The 20489-nt window shown below is 40.7% G+C and overlaps 1 protein-coding gene across 2 annotated transcripts in view; it reads left to right on the top strand.

The window, feature by feature from the left end:
- CORO2A (coronin 2A) overlaps positions 1 to 20489 on the top strand; it is a 197608-nt gene that overhangs the window by 130075 nt on the left and 47044 nt on the right. For both annotated transcript variants that reach the window (XM_063455291.1, XM_063455290.1), the window contains exon 3: positions 19110 to 19226. In XM_063455291.1, the coding sequence (XP_063311361.1) occupies positions 19110 to 19226 (117 nt within the window). The remainder of the gene's footprint in view (positions 1 to 19109; positions 19227 to 20489) is intronic.

The raw sequence follows: 20489 nt of genomic DNA, 5'->3' as shown, positions 1-20489 counted from the left end.
ATCTGTTAGTCATTTATTAAATATGGGTCACTGTTCGATAATCGGGATACATTGGGGGTGCATTTATATATAGCGCCAACATATTCTGCAGAGGTTTATAATATTATGAAGGGGACATTTTTCATCATAAATGAGACAATTACAAAGTGTTACAGGAACAATAGGTGGACGAAGACCCTGCTCAAACGAGCATTGATAAAAATGCATATTTTTTTCTGAACATTCTCCTCCTGTATTTATTTATTTTTTATTATTCTTTATTTAAGATAAGCAGTCATGAGATTACAGTGTAACATATAATTGTCAATTGGAAAAAAGACATTAAATATTGAAATAGTGCACGATGGACAAGGGAAAAATTAAGATTAATTTTCACAATGAAATATGTATATTTTGCATTTGAGTTTAGAGTATCTATAAAAAAAAAGTAAATTCCTTCTCTTTATGTCTATTGCTGAAATAATACATTTTATATTATCAGTATCTGTGTTCTGTTCTTATTATACTCTATAGAAAAATACATAAATAATTAAAGAAAAAGAAAGGGGAGAAGAAGATGGGGGGGTGGGAGGGAGAAGGGATATTCAACTGCACATATCCCATCAAAATTGTCAGCCATAAAAAATTTAAAGACTGTTGTCTGCTCGTGTATATTATACGCACTATTATTCAAGATGATCTAGCATTATATTCTGGAATGTTTGTATTAGTGCGCTTACTACAGGTATAGTGCATGATGTTGCAGCAGTGTGTATATGTGAGAGAGACTCTTTCAAAATTATGTCTTGACACCAGTGCATCCACATGTTGAAGGCAAACATGGATACCAGCATCTATCTTAACTGAAGTAGCTATTTTTTCTTGACGGGACACTCTGTTACCATTAAAGTGCAAACGTAAAAACAGAGTAAGTTTCATCTCATGAGAAGCTATAGGCCGTGTTAGCCAATTTACATACTTGTTTTTATTTGTGATTCAAAGGGTAAGCTACAAATTGGCCGTCACTTCTGGACAGCTTGTACCTGTGTAGAGGTGTGACAAAGCTTGGCTATGCTCCATATGTCTAACAGATTGAGAAATATGCTACTGTTTTACTATTTACTACAACTTAAATGTATATATATCCCTCTGTACCAGTGTATAACTATGTATATCTTATGGTAAACATTCATACAATGTCCGTTATAGTCAGCTTTTCTATAGCCTGTTATATTGTGCAATGCTGCCGAATCTGTTGTTCCTATATCAAATAAGTAATAATTGGTCTTGGACCAAGTACTGGATTTGATGACTGACTTGTTCTCGACTGGCAGAACATAGAATAGTCACACACAAAAAAAAGCATTGAAGTATTGACCGTGAAGTGGACTTGTTCATGTCCAGGAAAATAATTGATCTCTTACTAGACTGAATCTATCAGCAACAGTATTATATTTTGAGGCTAGTTATTTGAGATGAAGGTAAAGTCTGACATAGACCAGACGAGAAATAAGACTGGTGTAAGGTGTAGAAAAAATCAGCTGCGATTCTTGGTCACTCACTGTGATATTCTTGTGGCAATGACTTGACAGCTGACTGGTTAATTGATATTGTTGCCTAAATATTTGTGATTAAATGCAAGAATGTATTGATATGGAAGTGATGTACAATTCCAAGATTTTACTATTAACATGACGTAAAGTCATGATTTTATTAATGACACGGAGGCGAGTATTATGCTGCTCTTGCTTTAATTTTCCTTCAGTAGCGAATAGAAAAAATGTATGTAAAAGAGAAAAACAACATAACATTAGCATATTCAACAGTGCTACTAATCAGTATCCACCCCCTTCAGTATATAAGGTGTAGCACTCTCTTCCTCTTCCTCTTTCTTTAGCGATCCGAAGACCAGCCAATAACCGAACGATAAACTTGAACAGGAACTTTAACATCGGATAGCAGTCATACATCCCTTCCTTATGGGAAAACGGTAGAGCCGTCCTTTAAATCTTCTTTATCACCCCGATATAAGTATTCAGGCTAAAAGAGAGGAGAAATATGGTAATATCTCGATTGACACCTGGTTGTAACATACCACAATAAATATATGGCTACCTAGGTCTGGAGAAAAACCATAGTCATAACATCATCAGACATGAAAACATATTGAAAAACTAGCATGATAAGCTAAGCTTTATAGTCAATTTATCTGATAAGAAACAAGAAAATTCAACCTGTAAGGTAGGAGGGTAGAGGTAGACCCAATCAAGACACAGGCATGTGAGTCCCACAAACTCCACCCAGGGAGGGTGGGAGGGAACAATACTCGCCTCCGTGTCATTAATAAAATCATGACTTTACGTCATGTTAATAGTAAAATCTTGGAATTTTATTAAAGACACGGAGGCTCCTACTATACTCTTTTAAATCTGAGCTATAACCCTTTCTGAGAAGTGCTGTATAGGTTTAAAATAAAAATTCCAGAATGTGGATTCTGTAGACCAATCTGCAGCCTTCAAGATGTCTTCCAATCGACATCCTATCACCGATGCCTTAGAGGCCATAGCGCCCCTGACGGAGTGGGATGAGAAAACCGAGACATCTATCCCGGCCGAAGCCAATAACCATTTTACCCAACGCGTGAGCGTAGGTGTAGATACAGGGAGATGTGGCTTCTTCAGTGAGATGAACAGAGGTCCGTCATTAGACGGGCGTAGAGCAGAAGTGCGAGATTCATATTCTTTTAGGCACAGCATCGGGCATAGATTGGGTTGATCTGTGATTCTTGGGTAGAAGACCTGTTTAGTCGCTGATTTTGTTCTCCGCGAGATATCGAATGATACTCCTTCCGGAGTGAACATGCGGGGTTGCCAATCCAAAGCTCTTACATCGGACACTCCTTTACATGATAGTAGACAAAACCGCATAAGCAATTGTTTCAAGGACAATTCCGTGTTAGGGGGCCATTCGTCCAGGAGCTTGAACACCACGTTGACATCCCAAAAGGATCCGTATCTAGGTTTAGGTGGGTGCGAGAAACGAACACCCTTAACCCCTTAAGGACAAAGCTTCTGGAATAAAAGGGATTCATGACATGTCACACATGTCATGTGTCCTTAAGGGGTTAAGCAGACGACAGACCAAGGTTTTGTCCGAGTGGGAGTCCTTCCACCTTATGTCCCGCCGAGATTGCAGAGCGGTACAGGTTAACGGTGCGGAAGGCTTTGCCCGATTAGAACAGATGTGTCAGGAAGTCCAACACCATTTTCACAGATGCTGATACAGGATCAAACGATCGTTCCAAGCACCAATTGGCCCACTGTCTCCAGGCCGCAGTATAGACATGTTGTGTTCCCAGCTCCCATGCGTTTGCCAGGAGTTGTGTAGTTGTTCTCGAAACTTATGTGATTTCCCAGGGTCCCCGGAAAGGAACCACGCCATGAGACGGAGGAGTCCGGATTGGTTAGAAGAGATGAGTGATCCAGTAAAAACCGTGGGCGATCGATCGCCATTTCCAATAGGTGGGGAAACCAAGGTTGGGACCTCCAACATGGGGTTATCAGGACCATCGTGCTCTTGTAGCGTCGGAGGTACGCCAGGGATCTAGCAAACAGATTGAACAGAGGGAAGGCATAAGCCCGGCCTTTGGTCCAATCCTGGAGGAATGCATTGGTTGCCATGGCTTCCAGGTCTGGTCGCCAGCTGAAGAACCGAGGTAGTTGCGTGTTCAGTCTGGACTCAAACAGGTCCCCACTCAAAGGTCCCCATAATTGGGCGATCTTGTGGAACACATTTGGTTGAAGTCTCCAATCTCCCGAGTGCCTCAGGTAACGGGAATTCCATCCACGGTGTATTGAGAGTGAAACGCGTATTGGCCATTTTAAAGGACTTTTACTAAGGACTTTTACTAATCTTATTTTTTGTCATTATATACCAATAAATCTATTTTACTGAAGACACCTTGCTCAAGTCCTTTTTGGAACCTTTTTGGAGCGAGGGTGTCTCAAATTGTCTGGGTCGAACGCAAGTGTCTCCTTTGCGTCACAGGCTGTGTCTGCCCCAGGTGTGTCCGACTGTGCCTTGGCATGAGTAGGTCTAGATGGGAATTGTGTACCCGGGAGATCCTCACCTCCTGAGGACTCGTCCCCGTATGAGTAATGGTCGTCTGACCCCTCATCCCCATCATTGTCTGACTCAGACAGTAAATTATGGGGCCGTGCCCGCTTCCAGTCTCTGGCCGCCGTAGCCCGGCCAGTAGCTCTATTGCGCGGTTGTTGTGCGCCATCACAGACAGCCTGAGGCATGTCAATGAAGCCAGGCTTTACCTGGGTGTGGGGGAGTTCTTTAGCATGTTTGCATTTGCCTGGCGCTTTGCGCCCTGTTGGTTCATGGATGGTATGCGTCTGTACAGGAGCCGCTTGAGTAGGATGGGCCTGTCTAAGGGCTTGATTAATGGACTGCTGGAGGACATGGCCCCCATGGCTGATGAAATGGCCTTAGTAATAGAACTGGACATGGTGGCGTCCAGGAGGCTCTGAAATTCTTCTGCGCCTATAAGGCTAGGATCAGCCTGGGGGTCAGGGCCAGGGGCTTCTATTAAGGGGTTGGGGTGGCCAGGTAGGTCCTCTCCAGCTGACTGCATGACTACAGTAAGTGTGTTCAAGAAAGAAAAACAAAAATGCTTAATCCAAGCACAGGGTAGGTAGCAATATACAGAAAATATAGAAAATACCCGGGTCCTGGGTGAATTAGCAGAGTGGCGTCATGTGCAGCGTCTAGATCCGTTCAAAACTGCAGCACGAGTGTAAAAATGGCCGCCAGCATAGGGCAGCGACAGAAAACTGCGCGGCGCTCGTAAGCGGCGAAAGTGAAAGTAAAGAACTAACCGCCGCGTGGTAGCCAGCGGGTATAGCGAAGGGAGACGAGAACGGGGCGAGGTGGAGTAGGAAAAGCCCTCTAACGGTACCCTGTCGGGAGAGGGGCCAGGGAGCGAAGTACTCGCCCAGATGGGGGAAAAACCCTGATTTGCCAGACAAGTCAGACCTGCTGAACACCACAGGACCCAGGGGGCACAAAATACAGTATAATGGATTAAATAAACAAATAACACTATAATATCTAAACCGGAGTTAAGAAGTCCTAGACAGTAATAATCGTAAAAGTAATAATAGTAAAAGTAAACTAGTGGGAGCAAAACATAAGCCCCTAAGCGAATAGGGATAACATATACAGTCCAACATCAATAATATCACAAAGCAAGTAGGAGAATAATGTACTTAGCTGGTCTGAGGGAGTAGCAAAGAAAGAGGAAGAGGAAGAGAGTGCTACACCTTATATACTGAAGGGGTGGATACTGATTAGCGCTGTTGAATATGCTAATGTTATGATGTTTTTCTCTTTTACATACATTTTTTCTCTTCGCTGCTGAGGGAAAATTAAAGAAAGAGAAGCATAATAGGAGCCTCCGTGTCTTTAATAAAATTGTATTTATCAGTGCAGCAAACACATCTTAAACTGTAGATATCTCAGATGGTTATTTAATTTCAACTGTCAATAGTGGTAAATCACACATGCAGCGAGTACATTTTACACCTGGGGTGAAAGACATGTACATTGCCCAGACAGGAAGCATGGGGCAGTACCTGGCTGACATCAGTGGGAGGTAACTGGCCTTGATACTATGAAAGAGAGACCCTGTATGGTTCCTTATTGTTATAAAAAAGGACGATATTTTGCTTCTTGTTCAAACGTCCCCATGGTTCTAGATTACAATAAATGCTCCTCCTGGTGGTCACCATTAACTAGTACTTTATGGACATATGAAATTATTGATCATTAATGTGATATCTGTATAATATATATATTTTTACAATCTTTATTTTTTTTTGCACATAGATATTTGTACAAATGGATGATGGGTACACAGGGAAATATAAAGAATACCCATTAGTAAAGGAAACAATGATTGCAGATCTACTGACCAAAATATTTGTCAATACAAAGTCATACAGAGTCAAACAAATCGGAAGCAATTGTGTAATTTGGCAATACGTCTCATGTACGTTATTTTTACATATAACAGAACCTAGATAATAAGACATATAAAAGGACAAATCTAGAATCCTATGAGACAATAGGAGTCCGTGGCTTGATCCTTAAAAGGAAAGGGGTAACCCCAAGTATAATATAGAAAAGAAGGAATCCCTTGAAACAAGAGGGTCCTAAGATGAAGCTCTGGAAAAACAGAGATAAATTACTACCTAGATAAGATCTGGAAAGAAATATGAACAGTACCCAGTAACTTGGAACATAGATGGGAAGGGAGGGGTAGAGGAAGTGTAGAACAGAACAAGGATAAGGGGAGGTAAAATGTGGAAAACCACATAAACTCCACACTAAACCCTAAAAATACCCCACTAAACCAATAGAAACCCCCTAGGGGAAGGTAGGTAGTAAAAAGAAAAACCCAGAGGTAAAAAAAAGGTAAAAAAAAAAACCCTTCATTCGTCAGTAGCGAATGAAATGAGGCATACAAGTTCCCGGTTTGAAATACCCTCTGTCAGGGGTCCGCGGGCGGCTAGGAGGGGAGGCTGCTCGCAACTTGCAGCACTCACCCTCAGTCCATCGCCGCCCGCGGTCTCCCATCCTAATACCTGTCGGAGAGCGGCGTCTCCTCTCCGCCGCTCGCCGCTCGAATCCTTTACGCCTCCCAGCGGCAGCATGTATAACGCTGCACGCTGGAAGGCCGTTAATTTATGCAAACGCCGGGGTCACGTGAGTGACCCGGCGTTAAAGCAACAGTACCACAATCACAGTGGGAGGCTTAGATATCTCCCACGTGTGATTGTTAATTCTGATTGGAAGTTATCCAATCAGAATTAAACCTAGGGTATTTATACTTACCTTTCCTGTTCCTCCCTGCCCTGTTGTGGTCTTTGCTGTATAGTATTGATTCTGAACTTGTGATTTCTGGTTACGTACTCTCTGGCTTGTTATACTGACTTTGTGACTTTCTCCTACCCTTTGACCTCGGCTTGTTTATCGTTATCCTGTCTTCTGGTTCCCCTGACTCGGCTTGTCTCCTGACTATTCTGTGTGTGCTTAGCCCGGCCACTCTAAGGTCTGGTACGGCACCTTTTCTGTGTGTGTGTGTCTGTTAGCGTGTTGGGTTCCCGGGAATCGTGACACCCTCTAAGCGATGGAAATTACCTTCAGCTGGAAAGCAATGTCCTATTAGAGCAGAGGGAGGGGAGTTGTGTATCGAGTGTCATTAAGTCCCTCCCCCTCAGATCAGCTGATGCTGAGGTAATACTGTATGTCCAACCTAAAGGGCATAATGTAGTGTTACTCACGGAGACTCTGCATCCATTGTGGAAGTGACAGAATTAAGCTCTGCCCTTCTCCTCTGTGTAAGAGGGGAGGGGAGCATATCAATCACGTCCCTGATATGGCGTAATTGGGTAGCAGAGTATAGTGAGGAGGAGTCACCAAAAAGCTCCACGTTTTTCCTCTGTATGTGAGGGAAGAGGGATGCACAGTGTGTGAGTCATAGTCCTAGTTGTACTGTGATTGGGCCATGGATGGTTGAGGGATGGTGGCATATCCTTGGACCCTCCCTCTTCATTCTTATCAGTGGAAACCTCATATGATCGAAAGTGGTCAAGGAGGGAACAGTCCTGCCTATTGACACATAGTGATGATTGTATATAATTCCCTGTAGTCCAGTATTATTACGGTCTCGCTTTCTTTCCATAGGATTTAATCGGTGGTCCTGATTTCTGTCGCAATAAATAGACTTAAGGGGAGGAGAGAAAAACGAGAGGGGTGGAGATGGGAAACGTAAGCAATCTCTTAACCATCTTACTCAGTGGAGAGGGGAAGACCCTCATTATGGAGGAAACTATTTTATAGGGCTAAGACAGGCCGAAGAGTTTCAGGGCCCAAGGACCAGTCTGTAACAGGAAAAACCGAGGCCCTCGGAGACGCCACAATCGAATGTGAATGACAAAGTTATAAATCTATCCACTACCATCCTTTCTAAGGCCTCACATTTGTACCGGTACCCCCCTTTAATAAATGTATTTGGACAAAGATTTGCATCTGTTCACAAATTAGCCCTGTTCAAATATCACACTCTCAAAAGACAACAAAAAGCCCCAAATTTGGGACTGACTATGAAAGATCTAGACTGCCTAGACACACTAACGGAATGTAATGACGACATAACACCTAACATTGGTCTCAAACCTAGAGCAAATACACACCACACTTTAAAGGTTACAAAAACATAGATATGTTCTTGGAGATGGTATGTAGGCATATCGAGTTGACAAATCCTATCGATCTAGATTATAGACCTAATAACAATCTCTCAAAAGGTGAAAGGATGGCATTATAATCATTGCGTACTTACATAATCATTAAACCATCTGAGGGTGGGAACATTGTTATAATGGATACATGCCAGATATTACCAAGATATTACCCCTCCTCTGAATATATTTGTGAAGTGAAGGCTTTACTATCCGAAGCCATGAATAACACTCATCACAAAGGATGAGTTTGAGTTCATGCTTGTCAGACAACCTCTGTTTTCCACTTTTTACAGCCTCTCCAAAATACTCAAATCACTGGTCAACCCCTCATGGAGAAAGATTGTGGTTGGTACTGGGAATCTCACCCAGAATATAAGCATCTATCTAGACAAAGTAATGTCCCCAATAGTATCCACATTACCTTCCTTTGTCAGAGACACTAAACATGTTACAACTATTGGAAGACATGCGGGTACCAGGGGGAGCATTACTTTGTAGTTTAGATGTAGAATCATTGTACAGCTCCATCCCCCACATATTGGGAGATCTACACTACAGAGCGAACTAAATGCCCTGCTTAGCTATATCAATTTTGTGTGTGACTTACTCCAATTCGTACTCACAAAGAACATCTTTCTATTCAATGGTTTAATTTACCAACAAATCAAGGGAGCAGCGATGGTTACGTTGTGTGGTGGGTTACTTTAAAAACGACCATCGTATATACCCATATCTTGATAAAATACACTGTTGGAAGAGGTATATAGATGATGTCTTTGTGATATGGTTGGGCTCTGTAAATCAAGTCAACGATTTCGTACAATCGCTGAATGTTAATAGTCTCAACTTGAGATTCACCATTGAGGTTGGGGGCAGTAATCTGAACTTCTTAGACATTACTGTCTCTATACAGCAAGATGGAGCGATAACAACCATGTTATATCGCAAAAAAAAGTGCGACTAACAGCTTACTAAACTGGACTAGTTACCAACCATACTCGTCTAAAGCAGGTATTCCTAGTGGTCAATACCTTCGGTTACGCAGAAATTGCTCATCCCTGGAGGATTTTAAAATCAAAGCATTAGACCTAGACCTCCGTAAAGCCTTTAAAGGAAAAGGTTACCCGAATTGGGTCCTAAAGAAGGCCTATTCCAGGGCTGTTATTGCAGACAGAGAATTATTACTCTCAGACCGAACTCCATCTCCTGACAATCTTATTCGTTGTATAGGGACATATGCAGGTTGGCCAAAAATGTTAAATATTCTCAAACGATATTGGCCACTACTGACCCTCACATCAAACAGGTCATCCTCTTATTTCCATCAGTAACTGCACAGAGCGTTAGAAATCTTAAAGGACCACTATAGTCACCTATATTACTTTAGCTAAATAAAGCAGTTTTAGTGTATAGATCATTCCCCTGAAATTTTACTGCTCAATTCACTGTCATTTAGGAGTTAAATCACTTTGTTTATGTTTATGCAGCCCTAGCCACACCTCCCCTGGCTATGATTGACAGAGCCTGCATGAAAAAAAAACTGGTTTCACTTTCAAACAGATGTAATTTACCTTAAATAATTGTATCTCAATCTCTAAATTGAACTTTAATCACATACAGGAGGCTCTTGCAGGGTCTAGCAAGCTATTAACATTGCAGGGGATAAGAACATCTTAATTAAACAGAACTTGCAATAAAAGCCTAAATAGGGCTCTCTTTACAGGAAGTGTTTATGGAAGGCTGTGCAAGTCACATGCAGGGAGGTGTGACTAGGGTTCATAAACAAAGGGATTTAACTCCTTAATGGCAGAGGATTGAGCAGTGAGGCTGCAGGGGCATGTTCTATACACCAAAACTGCTTCATTAAGCTAACATTTTTCAGGTGACTATAGTGTCCCTTTAAGGACATGCTCGTAGCCACTTTTGCCCTCCAAGTAGACCCTCAAACCAATATCTCCCAAAGGGCACGTACAAATGTAGCCATTGTAGCCAAGGAAACGAAGACTTTTTCAGACAATATGAATCAAGTATCTTTCCCCATACAGTCCTTTTTCAATTGTCGTACAGAAGGGGTTATCTATTTGATGACTTGTTCCTGCGGAATGAAATATGTTGGCAAAACGTTCCGTCCTTTCATACTCCGCATTAGAGAACAGCTATAAAGCTGTTGCTAGGCCTACCAAAAAAAAATCCCACTATAACTGGACATAAATTAAAATGTCTGAACTGTTTATACATGTGTTTTGTTATAAATATTTGCCTATAGGTATGCTTATGAAATGTATACACACATGTGACATGTTTCTGTATGTGCATATCTGGATAGAGTTCCAAACTTGCTAAATCTTTAATGTGAAATCTGAGAAAATGCAAATGATCATTTAAAGGTTTTATGTCAATTAAAGTTTGTAAACAATTGATTATGTCAGTGTGCTGCTTCTAATTAATTAGGCAAAATACTGACATAATCACCTCTAGCTGGGTTCATGCTGTCATGTAGGCTTTCACTTAACCATAACCTAATTAGAAAAGACAAAAAGATAAAATAAAACCGTTTTGTAGTAGTCAATCATATGTCTTTTATCTAACGCTTCTGCCAGTCAGATAATAGGCAGATCAACTGCTTGTAAAGCTAAAAAGCAGTGATACTATGACAGCATTAACCCCTTCTTCACTTGGCGTTTTAGTTTTGAGTGTATTATTGACTTGACTGAAGCAAATCTGTCATATGAGCTTTGATTTTTTGTGTTCAGCAGATAAATATGGAAAAGAAAAATCACTTAAGTCCTAGGTGTAATCAGGTCAACTCTAACAATCTATTTTGTCATTGTTTTTCTGAAAATTTCCAAAATCTGATGAGCTGCAAAAGTAAATTTAATAGGCCACCGAACACAATACTGCTAAAACTAAAGTAAATAAAAAAAAATAGAAAGTGTACACTGCAAGGTCTTCCAGTCGTTTTCATGGTAGCCATTTATATAACAAAGATACAAAGTTTTGTGAAATTGATAAAAAAAAAATGAACTGAACATTGAAACCATAACTACTTTGGTGGATTTAAGTGGTAATGGTGCTTGGTGTTCACAGGTGCCGTATCACTGCTATACCATTTATTCACAGCTGCACCACAGTCTCCAATGAGAAAGGCAGAGACAGAGCTATGCTCCGCTTCGTGCTACACCTGGGTAGCAGGCAGTTATTTATTTATAAAATATTTTACCAGGAAAGATACATTGAGATTTCTCGTTTTCAAGTATGTCCTGGGTCCACAAAACATTGCATTGTTATAGGCTGAGAGCATTAGCCAAATGCTTTGAGACAATCAATGCCCTAATCCTTTGTGTGTATTGGTATGGCACAAGAATGAAGCATGGCTTCACTGCAATATCATAATTGAAAGGCTTGGCTGCAGGCTGCTAGGTACTAAACGGGAAGTAAACCTTAATGATGCGGGTCCTGGCGCCCACGGTCTCCAGGCACCATACCCACGTTAGTCAAATTGAAATGGCTATGGTGCCCACAATGTTCCTTTAAGCACACGCACACACACTTCGTTAATATCTCTCTTAATTTCATTTCGCTTTTAAAAGTATAGTAAACTATATTATTGAAGTTATTACTGTGACTTGAATTTCTTGGTGCCATCAAACTCAGTGGTGGCCGATTAAGTTTTAAGATGGTGGAGTGCCAGACTTCTCCCCCCAGAATTTGACTCCTTCCTGTACAATAAATAGATGCATAACTATATAGAGGAAGGGTAAAGTAAAAATGTACACTCACACTTTTTGTAGCTTCAATTCAGGTCCAACTTGTATGCCTGGGTGGAATAATGCCTGCCTACGGGATATAGTGCGGTTGTGGTACGTCAGGTGGTTCTTGTTGTTGAAGGTATCCTCATGAAAATATAAAAATGGATTTAAAAAAAATGTGTAGTATATTGAGCGAAGTAGCAGGTTTAGGTATATATTTTTATTTCAGGTTTTATTGCACATTGAGAGAGGGGTCCTTTCCCACAGTGCCCAGTGGGGCATATTACGCTGGAGAGGTCTACTCTCTCAATAGGGTTATATTAACCCTTTAACAATCAGTACAGAGGCAGAGGGACACTTCAGTCTTAGAAATGCAGTTTTGAATTCCTAACACTATAGTGTTCCTTTAACAACATAAAAACATTTTGCTTGCAGTACACAGCACAAAGAGATAATTGTAGTGCAAAAATTACTTCTTGTTCAAGGAGAAGAAAGTGTGGCATATATTAAACCGACTAACTCGAATCATATGGAATGTATAGGAAACCACAGTTTATCCAATTATTAACAAAGAATGCCCTAATAGCAGGGCCGGACTGGCCCACTGGGATACCGGGAAATTTCCCGGTGGGCCGTCGGCACCTGGGGCCGGGGAGACATTTCGGTGACCTGCGGCCGCAGGGAGAACTCGAATGACGGCCGCAGGGGAAGCTCTTCTGGCGGCCGCTGGGGGAGCAGGCTGTTCTGTCTCTGCTCCCCCTTCCTCGCGTGCTAGAAAGAGACCGGGGCCGGAATATGACGTCATATTCCGGCCCCGGTCTCCTTAATCTGCGTGCGAGGGCGGGGGAGTAGAGACAGAACAGCCTGCTCCCCCAGCGGCCGCCAGAAGAGCTTCCCCTGCGGCCGCCATTCAAGTTCTCCCTGCTGCCTCCAGCACACCTATCAGACTGCCCACCCACACAGGTAGCAACAAGTATGTATGTCAGTGGGAGTGTGTGTCTGTGTCATGCTGTGTGTGTGTCTGTGTCATGCTGTGTGTGTGTCTGTGTCATGCTGTGTGTGTGTCTGTGTCATGCTGTGTGTGTGTCTGTGTCATGCTGTGTGTGTGTCTGTGTCATGCTGTGTGTGTGTCTGTGTCATGCTGTGTGTGTCTGTGTCATGCTGTGTGTGTGTGTCTGTGTCATGCTGTGTGTGTGTGTGTCTGTGTCATGCTGTGTGTGTGTGTGTCTGTGTCATGCTGTGTGTGTGTGTCTGTGTCATGCTGTGTGTGTGTGTCTGTGTCATGCTGTGTGTGTGTGTCTGTGTCATGCTGTGTGTGTGTGTGTCTGTCATGCTGTGTGTGTGTGTGTGTCTGTCTGTGTCATGCTGTGTGTGTGTGTGTCTGTCTGTGTCATGCTGTGTGTGTGTGTGTCTGTCTGTGTCATGCTGTGTGTGTGTGTGTCTGTCTGTGTCATGCTGTGTGTGTGTGTGTGTCTGTGTCATGCTGTGTGTGTGTGTGTGTCTGTGTCATGCTGTGTGTGTCTGTGTCATGCTGTGTGTGTGTGTGTGTGTGTCTGTGTCATGCTGTGTGTGTGTGTCTGTGTCATGCTGTGTGTGTGTGTCTGTGTCATGCTGTGTGTGTGTGTCTGTGTCATGCTGTGTGTGTGTGTCTGTGTCATGCTGTGTGTGTGTGTCTGTCATGCTGTGTGTGTGTGTCTGTGTCATGCTGTGTGTGTGTGTGTGATGCTGTGTGTGTGTGTGTGATGCTGTGTGTGTGTGTGTGTGTCTGTGTCATGGTGTGTGTGTGTGTGTGTGTCTGTGTCATGGTGTGTGTCTGTCATGGTGTGTGTGTCTGTCTGTGTCATGGTCTGTGTCATGGTGTGTGTATGTCTGTCATGGTGTGTGTGTGTGTCTGTGTCACGGTGTCTGAGTGTGTTTTTAAAAATAGTGTTTTACTCACCCTTTTTTTTTTTTCAACGTCGTGCTGGTCTCTGCCTCTATGACTGAGATCATCAAGCTGGATGATCTCAGCCAATCCGCACTGACACAGGAAGTGCCTCTAGTGACCGTCTGAGTGTCTGCTCCCCCTTCCTCGCGTGCTAGAAAGAGACCGGGGCCGGAATATGACGTCATATTCCGGCCCCGGTCTCATTAATCTGCGCACGAGGGCGGGGGAGTAGAGACAGAACAGCCTGCTCCCCCAGCGGCCGCCAGTAGAGCTTCCCCTGCGGCCGCCATTCAAGTTCTCCCTGCGGCCGCCAGCACACCTATCAGACTGCCCACCCACACAGGTAGCAACAAGTATGTATGTCAGTGGGAGTGTGTGTCTGTGTCATGCTGTGTGTGTGTGTCTGTGTCATGCTGTGTGTGTGTGTCTGTGTCATGCTGTGTGTGTGTGTCTGTCATGCTGTGTGTGTGTGTCTGTCATGCTGTGTGTGTGTGTGTCTGTCATGCTGTGTGTGTGTGTCTGTGTCATGCTGTGTGTGTGTGTCTGTGTCATGCTGTGTGTGTGTCTGTGTCATGCTGTGTGTGTGTGTGTGTCTGTCTGTGTCATGCTGTGTGTGTGTCTGTGTCATGCTGTGTGTGTGTGTCTGTGTCATGCTGTGTGTGTGTGTCTGTGTCATGCTGTGTGTGTGTGTCTGTGTCATGCTGTGTGTGTGTGTCTGTGTCATGCTGTGTGTGTGTGTGTGTCTGTGTCATGCTGTTTGTGTTTGTGTTTCTGCGTCATGCTGTGTGTGTGTCTGTGTCATGGTCTGTGTCATGGTGTGTGTATGTCTGTCATGGTGTGTGTGTGTGTGTCTGTGTCACGGTGTCTGTGTGTGTTTTTAAAAATAGTGTTTTACTCACCTTTTTTTTTTTTTTCTTTTTTTTTTTTCTTCAACGTCGTGCTGGTCTCTGCCTCTATGACTGAGATCATCAAGCTGGATGATCTCAGCCAATCCGCACTGACACAGGAAGTGCCTCTAGTGACCGTCTGAGTGTCTGTCACTAGAGGTGTCACTAGGAAACAATGTAAACACTGCATTTTCTCTGAAAAGTCAGTGTTTACATTCAAAAGCCTGCAGGGACAGGCTATAGACACCAGAACCACTACATTAAGCTGTGTGTGCGCGCCTGCTAGTGAGTGAGCTTGCTTGCATGTGTGTGTGTGCCTGCTAGTGAGTGAGCTTGTGTTTTTTATGTCATTGAGCTTATGTATATTAGTGAAATTGTTTGTCTATGAGGCTGTGTATCAATGAGCTTGTGTGTGTCAGTGAGATTGTCTGTGTCTGCATGTGAGTATGCTTACTGTATAATTAAATGTTTTACTCTGAAAGGACCAATATTTTATATTAGAAAAAGCAATATATATATATATATAAAACATGGGGGATGGTTGCACTCACCTGAACATGCTTAAATGGGGTGCTGCTGGGGGCCATATTATACAATAAACAATACACAAGATCCAGCGCACTCTCCTATCTACTAATCAGCAACTTCAATGTTGACAGATTTTATTAGTTTTTAAAAGTTTTTTTAAAAACACCTAATCTAGGCAAAAAAAATAATGGGGATTTAGTTACATTATATGATCATACATTGCATAAGCCTGCCACAACGTCAATGTACCCCATCTTTGGCAGGTCCTACTCTCACAGTCTAATGTCTGCTATATATATATATTACTCAATCATCTGGGGTGGCAAGACATAGCCTTACATATTACATGCGACAATATAAGGCGCAACTTATGAGGCTGGCATAGATTTTTTTTTTTCCAGGGCTGCTTTGTATCCCCAGTCCGGCAACATATTTGCATGCTATTAGGGCATTCTTTGACGATGATAGTACTATTCTCAGACTATTAGCTATTATTTTGAGTGCACTCATTCCAGTATACCTTTTCATTAAAGTAAATAGTTTGTTGTATATCCATATCCATCATGTGTTTTTTACAGGACGTGGAGAAACAATCTTTCTAGACACCCAAATTCACGATGTCCGTCCTTATTACACTGATTTCCCTCTTTGGTAGGAGGTCATATTGCTTGTTGTGTATGAGTGCTTTGTAGAGTTCCATAGAGGTAAATAGGCAGTGTGTGTGAGTGTTTTACAGAGTTGCACATCTGTAAAAGTCACAGTAATGTGCAGTGTGTACAAGCTCATTACAGTGTTCCACGTCAGTGAAACTCCTAGTAATGTGCAATGTGTGTGAAACAGAACCTTACCACAAGTTAAAAATAAGAAAAGAAAACTATAAAAAGGGTCTGTGTATGAATTCATCTCTGAGTACCAAGCAAAAATACTTACAGTTACAGTAATATGCAGTGTGTGAATCAGAGCTCCACAACTGTAAAGCACAGTAATGTACAGAATTTTAGATCTCGGCAGACATAGAACTTTAAAGTCCAAAAATATATTTAAAGATAACTGGCACTACAATAATACTAAAAATAACCAGTGCAGAATACAATCACCCGTGTTATGCCATAAAAACAATTATACATACATAAATTCTTGATTAAAAAGTAAGGGGATAACGCACAAATGGTAGATGTATTTCACAGCAGCAACAAATCTGTGTGAAACAAACCAAGAGTGGAAAAGTAGAATATATATTAGTATAACATAATATACATTATTTAAAATTGCAGAATGAACCTTATTACAATTTCGATATCTTAATAAAACAACTAAAATTTGTGTATGTTAATATGGAGAAGTGCAGAATTTAAGTTATTTAGAAAAAATGAGAACTAAACATACTAATAAACTTAAAAAGGACAAATATTATCTCATAGTGAGTTGCCAATATTGAAGTCTATATTTAAACATTTTGGGGACAGCGTTTGCAGTTTAAATATCCATTTTAACTCTTGTTTATCCAAACGGCAAACACTGTCCCCACCTCTCCAGTGATTGGTTACTCTTTCAATTCCCATAAACTCCAGTCTGCTTGGATCAGACTGGTGGTGGTCCAAAAAATGCTTTGATACGCTTTGGTTAATAAAACCATTTTTAATATTTCTTATGTTCATTTATGCATATTTTAGAGGTCTATATGTTCTGCCAACATATTGTTGGCCACATGGGCATTTTAATAAATATATAAAAAAAATTGTATGCAAGTTTTTTTTTTTACCTTAGACAATCAAATACATTTTTAGATGAGTAGATTAATTTTATTATTCAAGGTATTGAAATGATCCTCACCAATAATTTTTGGTTTGAGGGTAATTACTACTTGCAGACCCAAGGTACTGCTATGGGGACTAAGTTCACTCCCAGCTATGCCACCCTGTTTATGTCCTATTGGGAAAAAATGGTATTTATCAGGATGGTGCCATGGGCGGGAATTTGGTCTTTTATAGAAGGTACATCAACAATATTTTTGTAGTCTGGAAAGGTTCTGAGGACCTGAACCTGAAATTTTAATGTTTTTAAAACTTTTAAATTACAATAATTGGGGTATAAGACTCACTAAATGTGTTAGCCCAAGCAATATAGATTTTTTAGATTTAAATATTTTACAATAAGCATTTTAATAATATTCTCAGAACCCGAACTTGCAAGTAGATGTCAATAGTTTAATTGAAAAGGAGAGTTGCCATCATCGTGATTGGCCGGAGAATGTACCTAAAGGTAAATTTTTAAGGCTAAGACGCAATTGCTCAACTACCCAACTACCCAGGATTTTATGGATTAATCCAATGTTCTAAAGGAACAATTTGTGCAAAAAGGTTTTAAAAAGGATATGCTTCAAAATTTTAGTAATTGGCCAATTAGATAGATCACATCTCCTTAAATATAAGGAAAATAAGAGAAAAGAAAACAACCAAAACAAACACACCCCTTTTATTTTTAACTACAGTACAAATGTTGGTGTTTTAAAAAAGATTATTAACCGCAACTGGCATATTTTAAAACAAGATCAAGAATTAGATGATTTTACAGGACCTAAATTCATTTTTAGAGGAGCGAAAAATCTTAAACGCATTTTAACTTCAGTTATGTAGATAAAGACAATAACAACAAAATTTTTTTAGAGAAATGGTCCAAATTCCAAATGGGATTTTTTTCACTGTGGTTGTTGCAATGCTTATAAGAATACAAATTTTATTTTAAAATCAAAACCTTCATTACTTGTGAAACTAAAAATGTTATATATTTATTAAAATGCCCATGTGGCCAACAATATGTTGGCAGAACATGTAGACCTCTAAAAATATGCATAAATGATAAGAAATATTAAAAATGGTTTTATTAACCATAGCATATCAAAGCATTTTTTGGACCACCACCAGTCCGATCCAAGCGGACTGGAGTTTATGGGAATTGAAAGAGTAACCAATCACTGGAGAGGGGGGGACAGTGCTTGCCGTTTGGATAAACAAGAGTTAAAATGGATTTTCGAACTGCAAACGCTGTCCCCAAAAGGTTTAAATATTGACTTCTATATTGGCACCTCACTATGAGATAATATTTGTCCTTTTTAAGTTTATTAGTATGTTTAGTTCTCTTTTTTTATACATATTTTAAATTCTGCAATTCTCCATACGAACATATACTAATCTTAGTTTTTTTAGAAAGATATCATAATTGTAATAAGGTTTATCCTGCAATTCTAAATAATGTATCTATGTTATACTAATATATTCTACTTTTCCACTCTTGGTTTGTTTCATTCCTTTCCCTCCCCCTATCCGTTTTTATTTTGAGATGTCTTTCACCTCTTATCTTGCCACAATTTTGCCCATAATGTATATGTTGCTTTTATGTTTTTATTAACAGATTTGTTGCTGCTGTCAAATACTTCTACCATCTGTGCATTATCACCTTACTTTTTATCATAGAACTTAGTTATGTGTGTTGTGTATGAGACCTCCACAAGTATAACCACTACTACTGTCAACTACATTTCCATTTAAATTTCCATAAATGGTTTTAGAAATTAATATGTATGAATAAATGGCTCTCCTGATCACAATCCTCTATCTGTCCATTTAAAAGGTTTGGCTGCATGATGTGTCATGCATATTCATATACATGTTGTTATTCTAACTCTTATGATGTAGGTTTTAACTTTTCTATTTTTATTTCACAGTCAGGAAAACTTGACCCTCATTACCCAAAAGTTTGTGGTCACAGAGGAAATGTGCTGGATATTAAGTGGAATCCGTTTGATGATTATGTAATAGCATCTTGTTCAGAAGATGCGTCGGTAAGTAAGTTCAATTGAAAACTAAAGATTCCTAATTCTTCCATTTTCCAATGTGGATATGGGGATTCATAACTTGTCTTTATAAAATGAGAATAAAATATAACTTGTGTATCAAACAATTACTGCCACTTTTCAGTTCTTTGTCCTCTTGAGTTAGCATTAAGTGGATACTATAGTTACAAAAACAATTTAAGCTTAACAAAGCAGTTTTGGTGTATAGATCATTCCCCTGCAGTCTCACTGCTCAATTCTCTAGGAGTTTGTTTATGCAGTCCTAGTCACACCTCTTTGCATGTGACTTGCACAACGTTCCTAAACACTTCCTATAAAGAGTCATCTAATGTTTATACTTCCTTTATTGCAAGTTTAATTTTTAAAATTTGTTTAATTTATAATTTTTCTCCTGCCCTGCTAATAGTTTTAGTCCTTACAGGAGCGGCCTCCGTGTGATTAAAGTTCAATTTACAGAGCAGGAGAACTTTTTTTCTGGGGTTTTTTTTTGGCATTCTTTACTTTTGGTCTTGTTCTGTACTTAGGGTTACAAACATGCTTGCAATGCCACAACACCAAGACCAAAATTTGGAAATGTTTGCCTAAGAAACAATAGCTTGACATATGATTAGACTGCACAGTTTTTGTTATAAGACATAAGCTTAAGCAGTATATGTCAGGGAATGAGGCATTATGAGTGGCAATTGAAACAGATTAAATTAACTGACAATATAGTGGGTCTATAAAAAAACAATATAGCAGGATACATATGAGGTACATCATGTGATAGTGATTCCCCAGGAGGTCGCCCCACATTAATAAAGCAATGAGTATATGCAGGATAGGGCCAGACCAGACTTCAAGAAAAGAAAGTAATGAAAAGCAAATAACATATAACAGCTCTTAGTAGTGCACTGTTGTAGGTACTAATGACCCAAAACGGCAAACTGAGGGAGCAGCAGCAGCGCTGTACAGCTCAGTTCATACGTCCCAGTTCACCTAATGCCAGCCATGTTTAGAACCCGGATCAGCACTGCAAGGAATTCTTCAGGCAAGCAAGCTGATGTGGAAGGTGGTGGAATAGGACATACACCGGGATCAGGGCTTCTTGTAATGCCCCCATCTTTTCTGCAGGCCCAGCTGTGGTTTGCTGCAGTGTATGTTGCTAAGGTGCAGTGTGTTTAGGTGAGCTTCCCCATCTGACCTGCTGCCACATTTGGGCCTTCTTCACAGGGAGCCCTGATGACTGCCGACATGCACGTGGTGCTGGCT

Source organism: Pelobates fuscus, chromosome 5, assembly GCF_036172605.1.
Source record: "Pelobates fuscus isolate aPelFus1 chromosome 5, aPelFus1.pri, whole genome shotgun sequence".
In the NCBI taxonomy this organism is placed as follows: domain Eukaryota; kingdom Metazoa; phylum Chordata; class Amphibia; order Anura; family Pelobatidae; genus Pelobates; species Pelobates fuscus.
The sequence above is the reverse complement of the archived record's forward strand: the minus strand, read 5'-3'. Positions and strand labels throughout refer to the sequence as shown.